The sequence below is a fragment of the Bombina bombina genome, chromosome 5 (genome assembly GCF_027579735.1).
Source record: "Bombina bombina isolate aBomBom1 chromosome 5, aBomBom1.pri, whole genome shotgun sequence".
Classification (NCBI taxonomy): domain Eukaryota; kingdom Metazoa; phylum Chordata; class Amphibia; order Anura; family Bombinatoridae; genus Bombina; species Bombina bombina.
Genome location: NC_069503.1, coordinates 977,818,310 through 977,830,483, shown reverse-complemented (window position 1 = coordinate 977,830,483; position 12,174 = coordinate 977,818,310). Strand labels below are relative to the sequence as shown.

At 42.2% G+C, this 12,174-nt stretch overlaps 1 protein-coding gene across 1 annotated transcript in view; it reads right to left on the bottom strand.

Annotated features, from left to right (window-relative positions):
• Positions 1-243: 243 nt before the first annotated feature.
• Positions 244-12,174, bottom strand: part of LRRC69 (leucine rich repeat containing 69) — a 114,224-nt gene continuing 102,293 nt past the window's right edge. Inside the window, 1 exon segment of the mRNA XM_053713176.1 lies at positions 244-732. Coding sequence (XP_053569151.1) covers positions 622-732 — 111 coding nt within the window. The 3' untranslated portion in view covers positions 244-621.

Below are 12,174 nucleotides of genomic sequence, written 5' to 3'. Positions count from 1 at the left end.
GGCAGTCAAAGATCATACAGTCATAGGAAAGTGCTTGGCAGTATGTGTGTATGCCCAGCTAACTAATGACACATACAGGCTGCCATTTATGTGTAGCGATCATACTCACTATCATTTCAGCCCTGACACAGCACACACAGATGGAAGAAGGAGAAACGTTTCTTGGCACCAGGTTGTAATTTTCAGTTGCCATGGCATCCTTATGCCAAGAACTTCTAGAGTCATGTCCAAAAAGGAATAATCTGCCATAAAAAACACCCATTTTATTGATAAAGTAAAAATCATATTAGAAAATATGGCTTTAATACAAAAATACACTTTTGGTTTGCAAACAAATAAATCATTTAACCTACAAAATAAGGGATATAAGGAATAGGTTGTATAAACAAATCTCTAGCTTCCATTTTTGCAATATTGTTACATGCAACTATATAACAATGCAATGTTTCCAATGTATATGTAAAACCTTTAGGATAATAAAATATATAGTTGAAAGATGTTGTTTGAAGGTTATACACTACTATGTTATATGTGTACCAGCAGGTGCTGTTAAAAGTTCAACTCAAAACAATCTAAATATCTATGCAGAAGTCCTCAGATGTTTGTGACAGCTGTTCCGTGTCATGGTACTGCCACTCCAAAAATACCACTTTGTTGTTGATTAAAGCATTTATATGAGCATAATAAAACTCGCAGTGGCAATAACTGTAATTTTCCTGCAGTCTTCATCCCCTATAAAAACAAATAAAGTTAACATTCAAAATCTATAACTTTATTGACCCTGTTGTATTAAATTAGTTAGACATAAGTTTGGCTAGTAAGGTTATTGGATAAGAGTGGGAAACGTCACCTGATTAAAAAAAAAATTGTTTTGCCATGGGCGGCCGGAGGGATTTATTTTAGTATAACGAGCAACAAAAAAAGTATATTTAATCGTAAATTCTGATAAACATCATAAATTAAAGGGATATGAAACACAACATTTTTCTTTCATGATCCAGATAGAGCATGCAATTTTAAACAACTTTCCAATTTATTTCTATTATCTAATTTTATTTGTTCTCTGTAGTCTCAGAATTAAGCAAATTTGATATTAAAAGTAAATTGGAAAGTTGTTCAAAATTGCATGCTCTATCTGAATCACAAAAGAAAAATTTGGGGTTTAATGTCCCTTTAAGGTCCCTTTTATTTATAGCACAGATACAGCTGAGGGTTTACAATCCCTTTAAAGTATTTTTTTTTCTTTTTCATGTACACAAACCTGATCAATAACATTTATCTTTATACATACAAGGTCTTTTCTGGTAAAACGTTTTTGAATGTTTGTTTGTTGAATAAAAGACAAAAAGAGACATATCTAATGTTTATTCACATATGCTTAGGACTACTTAATTTAACTCTTAGAATTATATGACTTAGTACAGGGGTTTTCAAAGATCGAGGCAGTGCTCCTCAGGGGGGTGCTAGAGTATATAAGGGGAGGAGTAGATCAGATGTAAATTCCTCAAATTAAAACTAATAATAAATATCACAATTTTATTTAAAGAGAAAAAAAAATTATGCTTACCTGATAAATTTCTTTCTTTCTGGATATGGAGAACCCACATCGTCATTCAATTACTAGTGGGAATATCACTCCTGGCCAGCAGGAGGAGGCAAAGAGCACCACAGCAAAGCTGTTACGTGTCACGCTCCTACCCATAATCCCCAGTCATTCAACCGAAGAAAAATGGAAAAGGAATAACACAAAGGTGTAGAGGTGCCTGAGGTTTAGTAAAAAATAACTGTCATAATAAAGGGTGGGGTTGTGGACTCTCCATATCCAGAAAGAAATTTATCAGATAAGCATACATTTTGTTTTCTTTCCAAAGATATGGAGAGTCCACAACATCATTCAATTACTAGTGGGAACCAATAACCAAGCTAGAGGACATAGAATGAACAGGGAGGGAGAACAAGACAGGCAGACCTAAATAGAAGGCACCACCGCTTGAAGAACGTTTCTCTCAAAAGAGGCCTCAGCCGAGGCAAAAGTATCAAATTTGGAAAATTTGGAAAAAGTATGCAGAGAGGACCAAGTTGCAGCCTTGCAAAACTGTTTCACAGAAGCTTTATTTTTAAAAGTCTAGGAAGAGGAGATAGCCCTAGTGGAATGAGCTATAATTCTCTCAGGAGGCTGCTGTCCAGCAGTCCCATAAGCAAAACAAATTATACTTCTAAAGAGAAGTAGCAGTAGCCTTTTGACCCTTACGCTTTCCTGAGAAACAAACAAACATGGCAGAAGACTGGTGAAAATCCTTAGTCGCCTGTAGGCAGAATTTTAGAGCATGCACAACATCCAAGCTGTGACGTTCTTTATGAGAAAAGGGATTGGGACAGAGAGAAGCAACAACAATTTCCTGATTAATATTTCTATCCGAAACCACTTTAGGAAGAAACCCCAATTTATAAGGAAGAACAGCCTTATCCGCATGAAAGATAAGGTAAGGCGAATCACACTGCAAAGCCGAGAGTTCCGATACTCTCCGAGCAGAAGAGATAGTAATAAGAAACAAAACCTTTGAAGATAGCAACTTAATATCTATGGAATGCATTGGCTCAAACAGAGCCTGCTGCAAAACTTTAAGAACAAGATTAAGGCTACAAGGAGGAGCAACAGGTTTAAACACAGGCCTGATTCTGACCAGGGTCTGACAAAAAGATTGAACATCTGGCACATCCTCCAGACGCTTCCCAGTTGTCCACTCCAGGAATTTGGATGGCAGATAGACAACAATTGTGAGCTTCCGCCCACTGAATAATCCGTGCCACCTCCTTCATGGCTAAGGAACTCTGAGTTCCACCCTGGTGGTTGATGTAAGCTACTGAGGAGATGTTATCCGACTGAAACCTGATAAACCGGGCTAAGGACAATTGAGGCCAAGCCATCAGAGCATTGTAAATCACTCTCAACTCCAAGATGTTTATGGGGAGAGCAGACTTCTCCCGAGTCCATAGTCCCTGCACCTTTAACAAGTCCCAGACTGCTTCCTAGACTAGCAGGCTGGAGTCCGTGGTCACAAACACCCAGGAAGGTCTCAGGAAGCATGAGTCCTGAGACAGATGGTCCTGAGAAAGTCTCTTGTCGACTGGTCTAGATCTATCCTCTGAGACAGATCCAAATGGTCTCCGTTCCATTGTCTGAGCAAGCATAATTGCAGAGCTCTAAAATGGAATCGAGCAAAGGGAATGATGTCCATGTAAGCAACCATCAGACTAATTACCTCCATACATTGAGCCACTGATCGCCAAACAGTAGACTGAATAGAGAGGCAAAAGGAGAGAATTTTGGATTTCTCCAACATAGGTGTGTCCGGTCCACGGCGTCATCCTTACTTGTGGGATATTCTCTTCCCCAACAGGAAATGGCAAAGAGTCCCAGCAAAGCTGGTCACATGATCCCTCCTAGGCTCCGCCTACCCCAGTCATTCTCTTTGCCGTTGCACAGGCAACATCTCCACGGAGATGGTTAAGAGTTTTTTGGTGTTTAAATTCCATCCGGGGGAGTGGGAACTCCATCCGGAAATCTTTGCCCAAATAACTCAATTATGGGGCACGCCAGACATGGATCTGATGGCGTCTCGTCAGAACTTCAAGGTTCCTTGCTACGGGTCCAGATCCAGGGATCCCAAGGCGACTCTAGTGGATGCACTAGCAGCGCCTTGGACCTTCAACCTAGCTTATGTGTTCCCACCATTTCCTCTCATTCCCAGGCTGGTAGCCAGGATCAATCAGGAGAGTGGCCACGCAGGACTTGGTATGCAGACCTGGTGAATATGTCATCGGCTCCACCATGGAAGCTACCTTTGAGACAGTACCTTCTTGTTCAAGGTCCATTCGAACATCCGAATCTGGCTTCCCTCCAACTGACGGCTTGGAGATTGAACGCTTAATTTTATCAAAGCGTGGGTTTTCAGATTCTGTAATAGATACTCTGATTCAGGCTAGAAAGCCTGTAACTAGAAAAATTTACCATAAAATATGGAAAAAATATATCTATTGGTGTGAATCTAAAGGATTCCCTTGGAACAAGATAAAAATTCCTAAGATTCTTTCCTTTCTACAAGAAGGTTTGGAGAAAGGATTATCTGCAAGTTCTCTGAAGGGACAGATCTCTGCTTTATCTGTTTTACTTCACAAAAGACTGGCAGCTGTGCCAGATGTTCAAGCATTTGTTCAGGCTCTGGTTAGGATCAAGCCTGTTTACAGACCTTTGACTCCTCCCTGGAGTCTAAATCTAGTTCTTTCAGTTCTTCAAGGGGTTCCGTTTGAACCCTTACATTCCGTAGATATTAAGTTATTATCTTGGAAAGTTTTGTTTTTGGTTGCAATTTCTTCTGCTAGAAGAGTTTCAGAGTTATCTGCTCTGCAGTGTTCTCCTCCTTATCTGGTGTTCCATGCAGATAAGGTGGTTTTGCGTACTAAGCCTGGTTTTCTTCCTAAAGTTGTTTCTAACAAAAATATTAACCAGGAGATAGTTGTTCCTTCTTTGTGTCCGAATCCAGTTTCAAAGAAGGAACGTTTGTTACACAATTTGGACGTAGTCCGTGCTCTAAAGTTCTATTTAGAGGCTACTAAAGATTTCAGACAAACATCTTCCTTGTTTGTTGTTTATTCCGGTAAAAGGAGAGGTCAAAAAGCGACTTCTACCTCTCTTTCCTTTTGGCTTAAAAGCATTATCCGATTGGCTTATGAGACTGCCGGACGGCAGCCTCCTGAAAGAATCACAGCTCACTCTACTAGGGCTGTGGCTTCCACATGGGCCTTCAAGAACGAGGCTTCTGTTGACCAGATATGTAAGGCAGCGACTTGGTCTTCACTGCACACTTTTGCCAAATTTTACAAATTTGATACTTTTGCTTCTTCGGAGGCTATTTTTGGGAGAAAGGTTTTGCAAGCTGTGGTGCCTTCCGTTTAGGTGACCTGATTTGCTCCCTCCCTTCATCCGTGTCCTAAAGCTTTGGTATTGGTTCCCACAAGTAAGGATGACGCCGTGGACCGGACACACCTATGTTGGAGAAAACAGAATTTATGCTTACCTGATAAATTACTTTCTCCAACGGTGTGTCCGGTCCACGGCCCGCCCTGGTTTTTTTAATCAGGTCTGATGAATTATTTTCTCTAACTACAGTCACCACGGTATCATATGATTTCTCCTATGTATATTTCCTCCTGTCCGTCGGTCGAATGACTGGGGTAGGCGGAGCCTAGGAGGGATCATGTGACCAGCTTTGCTGGGACTCTTTGCCATTTCCTGTTGGGGAAGAGAATATCCCACAAGTAAGGATGACGCCGTGGACCGGACACACCGTTGGAGAAAGTAATTTATCAGGTAAGCATAAATTCTGTTTTTCTGACCTCCGTCAGAAAAATTTGCATAGATAGGGAATCTATTATGGTCCCTAAGAAAACTACCCTTGTAGCTGAAACAAGGGAACTCTTTTCCAGATTCACTTTCCAGCCATGGGAAAGTAGAAAAGACAACAAAATCTCTGTATGAGAGTTTGCTTGTTGAAAAACACAATTTATGCTTACCTGATAAATTTATTTCTCTTGTGGTGTATCCAGTCCACGGATCATCCATTACTTCGGGATATTCTCATTCCCAACAGGAAGTGTTGTGTCATAGCCAGTCATTCGACCGAAAACAAGCCGAGAAAGGAGGAACAATAGGGTGCAGTGGTTACTGTAGTTTAAATTTAAAAATGACCTGCCTTAAAATGACAGGGCGGGCCGTGGACTGGATACACCACAAGAGAAATAAATTTATCAGGTAAGCATAAATTGTGTTTTCTCTTGTAAGGTGTATCCAGTCCACGGATCATCCATTACTTGTGGGATACCAATACCAAAGCTAAAGTACACGGATGAAGGGAGGGACAAGGAAGGTACTTAAATGGAAGGAACCACTGCCTGTAAAACCTTTCTCCCAAATATAGCCTCCAAAGAAGCAAAAGTATCAAATTTGTAAAATTTTGAAAAAGTATGAAGTGAAGACCAAGTCGCCGCCTTGCAAATCTGTTCAACAGAAGCCTCATTTTTAAAGGCCCAAGTGGAAAGCCACAGCTCTAGTGGAATGAGCTGTAATCCTTTCAGGAGGCTGCTGTCCAGCAGTCTCATAGGCTAAGCGGATTATGCTTCTTAGCCAAAAAGAAAGAGAGGTTGCCGAAGCCTTTTGACCTCTCCTCTGTCCAGAGTAGATAACAAACAAAGCAGATGTTTGACGAAAATCTTTAGTAGCTTGTAAGTAAAACTGTAAAGCACGGACCACGTCCAGATTGTGTAATAGACGTTCCTTCTTCGAAGAAGGATTAGGACACAAGGATGGAACAACAATCTCTTGATATAGTTTGATATCTATGGAATGAAGAGGTTCAAACGTAACTCCTTGAAGAACCTTAAGAACCAAATTTAAGCTCCATGGTGGAGCAACAGGTTTAAACACAGGCTTGATTCTAACTAAACCCTGACAAAATGCCTGAACGTCTGGAACATCTGCCAGACGCTTGTGCAAAAGAATAGACAGAGCAGAAATCTGTCCCTTTAAGGAAATAGCTGACAATCCTTTTTCCAAACCTTCTTGGAGAAAATATAATATCCTGGGAATCCTGACCTTACTCCATGAGTAACCCTTGGATTCACACCAATAAAGATATTTACGCCATATCCTATGTTAAATTTTCCTGGTGACAGGCTTTCGTGCCTGTATTAAAGGTATCAATAACTGACTCGGAGAAGCCACGCTTTGATAAAATCAAGCGTTCAATCTCCAGGCAGTCAGCCTCAGAGAAATTAGATTTGGATGGTTGAAAGGACCCTGAAGTAGAAGGTCCTGTCTCAGAGGCAGAGACCATGGTGGAAAGGATGACATGTCCACTAGATCTGCATACCAGGTCCTGCGTGGCCACGCAGGTGCTATCAGAATTACCGATGCTCTCTCCTGCTTGATCTTGGCAATCAGTCGAGGGAGCAGAGGAAACGGTGGAAACACATAAGCCAGGTTGAAAGACCAGGGTGCTGCTAGAGCATCTGTCAGTGTCGCCTTGGGATCCCTGGACCTGGATCCGTAACACGGAAGCTTGTCGTTCTGGCGAGATGCCATGAGATCCAGTTCTGGTTTGCCCCAACGATGAATCAGTTGTGCAAAAACCTCCGGATGGAGTTCCCACTCTCCCGGATGAAAAGTCTGACGACTTAGAAAATCCGCCTCCCAGTTCTCTACACCTGGGATATGGATAGCTGATAGGTGGCAAGAGTGAATCTCTGCCCAGCGAATTATTTTTGAAACTTCTAACATCGCTAGGGAACTTCTTGTTCCCCCTTGATGGTTGATGTAAGCTACAGTCGTAATGTTGTCCGACTGAAATCTGATGTACCTCAGAGTTGCTAACTGAGGCCAAGCCTGAAGAGCATTGAATATCGCTCTTAGTTCCAGAATATTTATTGGAAGGAGAGACTCCTCCTGAGTCCACGATCCCTGACCCTTCAGGGAATTCCAGACTGCACCCCAACCTAGAAGGCTGGCATCTGTTGTTACAATTGTCCAATCTGGCCTGCAAAAGGTCATACCTTTGGACAGATGGACCCGAGATAGCTACCAGAGAAGAGAATCCCTGGTCTCTTGGTCCAGATTCAGTTGAGGGGACAAATCTGTGTAATCCCCGTTCCACTGACTGAGCATGCATAGTTGCAGCGGTCTGAGATGTAAGCGTGCAAACGGCACTATGTCCATTGCCGCTACCATTAAGCCGATTACTTCATACACTGAGCCACCGAAGGGCGCGGAATGGAATGAAGAACCCGGCAGGAATTTAGAAGCTTTGATAACCTGGACTCCGTCAGGTAAATTTTCATTTCTACAGAATCTATCAGAGTCCCTAGAAAGGAAACTCTTGTGAGTGGGGATAGAGAACTCTTTTCCTCGTTCACTTTCCACCCATGCGACCTCAGAAATGCCAGTACTACGTCCGTATGAGACTTGGCAATTTGGAAGTTTGACGCCTGCATCAGGATGTCGTCTAAATAAGGGGCTACTGCTATGCCCCGCGGCCTTAGGACCGCCAGAAGCGACCCTAGAACCTTTGTAAAGATTTTTGGGGCTGTAGCTAATCCAAAGGGAAGAGCTACAAACTGGTAATGCCTGTCTAGAAAGGCAAACCTGAGAAACCGATGATGATCTTTGTGTAACGGAATGTGAAGATAAGCATCCTTTAGATCCACTGTAGTCATATATTGACCCTCCTGGATCATTGGTAGGATGGTACGAATAGTTTCCATCTTGAATGATGGAACTTTGAGGAATTTGTTTAAGATCTTTAGATCCAAAATTGGTCTGAAGGTTCCCTCTTTTTTGGGAACCACAAACAGATTTGAGTAAAAAACCTGTCCCTGTTCCTCCTTTGGAACTGGATGGATCACTCCCATAACTAGGAGGTCTCGTACACAGTGTAAGAATGCCTCTCTCTTTATCTGGTTTGCAGATAATTGTGAAAGGTGAAATCTCCCTTTTGGGGGGGAAGCTTTGAAGTCCAGGAGATATCCCTGGGATATAATTTCCAACGCCCAGGGATCCTGAACATCTCTTGCCCACGCCTGGGCGAAGAGTGAAAGTCTGCCCCCTACTAGATCCGTTACCGGATAGGGGGCCGTTCCTTCATGCTGTCTTAGAGGCAGCAACAGGCTTTTTGGCCTGCTTACTTTTTTTCCAGGTCTGGATTGGTCTCCAGACCGTCTTGGATTGAGCAAAAGTTCCCTCTTGTTTAGCATTAGAGGAAGTTGATGCCGCACCTGCCTTGAAGTTTCGAAAGGCACGAAAATTAGACTGTTTGGCCCTAGATTTGGACCTGTCCTGAGGAAGGGCATGACCTTTTCCTCCAGTGATATCAGCAATAATCTCCTTCAAACCAGGCCCGAATAGGGTCTGCCCCTTGAAGGGAATGTTAAGTAGCTTAGATTTTGAAGTCACGTCAGCTGACCATGATCTAAGCCATAGCGCTCTGCGCGCCTGTATAGCAAAACCAGAATTCTTAGCCGTTAGTTTAGTCAAATGAACAATGGCATCAGAATAAAAGAATTGGCTAGCTTAAGTGCTCTAAGTTTGCCAAGTTTGTCATCCAATGGAGTCGCTACCTGTAAAGCCTCTTCCAGAGACTCAAACCAGTACGCCGCAGCAGCAGTGCATGCAAGGGGCTGTAGGATAAAACCTTGTTGAATAAATATTTTCTTAAGGTAACCTCTAATTTTTTATCCATTGGATCTAAAAAAAAAAAAAAAAAAGCACAACTGTCCTCGACAGGGATAGTAGTACGCTTTACTAGAGTAGAAACTGCTCCCTCCACCTTAGGGACTGTCTGCCATAAGTCCCGTGTGGTGGCATCTATTGGAAACATTTTTCTAAAAATAGGACGGGAAGAGAACGGCACACCTGGTCTATCCCATTCCTTATTAATAATTTCTGTAAGCCTTTTAGGTATTTGGAAAAACATCAGTACACACCGGCACTGCAAAGTATTTATCCAGTCTACACAATTTCTCTGGCACTGCAATGGTATCACAGTCATTCAGAGAAGCTAAAACCTCCCTAAGCAACACGCGGAGGTGTTCAAGCTTAAATTTAAATGTAGAAATATTAGAATCAGGTATCTTTCCTGAGTCATTAACATCACCCACTGACTGAAGCTCTCTTTCCTCAGCTTCTGCATATTGTGAGGCAGTATCAGATATGGTTCTTAAAGCGTCAGTATGCTCTGCATTTTGTCTCACCCCAGAGCTATCTCGCTTACCTTTAAGTTCAGGTAGTCTGGCTAATACCGCTGACAGTGTATTATCCATGACTGCCGCCATGTCTTGTAAAGTAAACGCTATGGGCGCCCTAGATGTACTTGGCGCCATTTGAGCGTGAGTCCCTTAAGCGGGAGTCAAAGGGTCTGACACGTGGGGAAAGTTAGTCGGCATAACTTCCCCCTCGTCAGATTCCTCTGGTGATAAAAAATTTTAAAGACAGAAAATGATCTTTATTGCATAAAATGAAATCAGTAAATTTGGTACACATTCTAAGAGGGGGTTCCACCATGGCTTTTAAACATAATAAACAAGGAGTTTCTTCTATGTCAGACATGTTTATACAGACTAGCAATGAGACTAGCAAGCTTGGAAAACACTTTAAATCAAGTTAACAAGCAAATATAAAAAACGGTACTGTGCCTTTAAGAGAAACAATTTTTACAGTGTGTATAATAGGCTAACAGAGCAATGCACCCACTTGCAAATGGATGATTAACCCCTTAGTTCAAAAAACGGATCAAAAAAACGAAATAGGCGTTTTTTAACATTCACAACCAACTGCCACAGCAAGCTGTGGCCCTACTTTCCCCAATAAACGACTTTGGAAAGCCTTTGGGCCCTTTAGAGATGTCCTATAGCATTCAGAGGGCCTTTGAGGGAAGCTGGATGTCACAGTTTGTAATTTTAACTGCACCAACTGTAACTTTTATACTACAACAGTGGAAAGCCAGCCATGTGGAAAAAACTAGGCCCCAATAAAGTTTTATCACCAAAGCATATATACAAACGATTAAACATGCCAGCAAACGTTTTATATTGCAATATCATAAGGGTATTACCCCTGGCAGTAAGCATGATACCAGTCGTTATTAAATCACTGTATTCAGGCTTAACTTACATTAATCCGGTATCAGCAGCATTTTCTAGTGTTTTCCATCTCTAGAAAAAATTATAACTGCACATACCTGATAGCAGAATAAACTGCACGCCATTCTCTCGCTGAAGTTTTACCTCATCTGTGTAATCCCCTCAGACATATGGGAGAACAGCAATGGATCTTAGTTACAACCTGCTAAGATCATAGAAACCTCAGGCAGATTCTTCTTCTATTTACTGCCTGAGATAAAATAGCACAACTCCGGTACTATTTAAAAATAACAAACTTTTGATTGAAGAAAATAAACTAGCTATATTTAACCACTCTCTCCTACAACATCCTAGCTTGTTGAGAGTTGCAAGAGAATGACTGGCTATGACAGTTAGGGGAGGAGCTATATTACAGCTCTGCTGTGGGTGTCCTCTTGCAACTTCCTGTTGGGAATGAGAATATCCCACAAGTAATGGATGATCCGTGGACTGGATACACCTTACAAGAGAAAGAGGGCGCATGAACCAATATGTCATCCTGGTATGGCGCCACTGCAATTCCCCAAGACCTGATCACTGCCAAGAGAGCCCCCAGAACCTCTGAGAAAATTCTGGGAGCTGTGGCAACGGAAGAGCCACAAACTGAAAGTGTTTGTCTAAAAAGGCGAATCTCAGGAATTTATGATGATCCCTGTGGACGGGAACATGAAGATACATGTCCTTCAGGTCTATGGTCAACATGAACTGACCCTCTTGGACCAAAGGAAGAATGGTTTCCATTTTGAAGGACGGTACCCTGAGAAACTTGTTGAGGCACTTTAGGTCTAAAATGGGTCGAAAAGTTCCCTCTATTTTGGGAACCACAAACAGATTAGAATAGAATCCTAGACCCTGTTCCCTTATTGGAGCTGGAACAATCACTCCCAGGGAGGAAAGGTCCTGAACGCAGTTCAAGAATGCCTTTCTTTTTACCTTGTCTGCAGATAATCTTGAGAGGTGGAATCTGCCCCTGGGAGGGAAAGTTTTGAATTCTATTTTGTAACCCTGAGATACTATGTCCACAGCCCAAGGATCTGGGACATCTCTTCTTCACACTTGACAATACAGGGAAAGTCTGCACCCTACTTAGACTCAGCTGAGGGTTTCTTTGATTGCTTTGCCTTATTCCAAGACTGACTGGGCTTCCAAGAAGACTTGGACTGCTCCTGCTTGGAAGAGGAAGAGGAAGACTTCTGACCTTTGAAGTTACGAAAGGAACGAAAATTACTTTGACATCCTTTGAATCTGTTCTTCTTGTCTTGTGGTAGAAAAGACTATTTTACACCCATAACATCAGAAATGATTTCTGCCAGACCAGGTCCGAACAAGGTCTTACCCTTGTAAGGAAGTGCCAGAAGCTTGGACTTAGAGGTAACATCTGTTGACCAAGATTTTAGCCACAATGCCCTGCGGGCTAGGACAGTGAAACCAAACATCTTGGCTCCC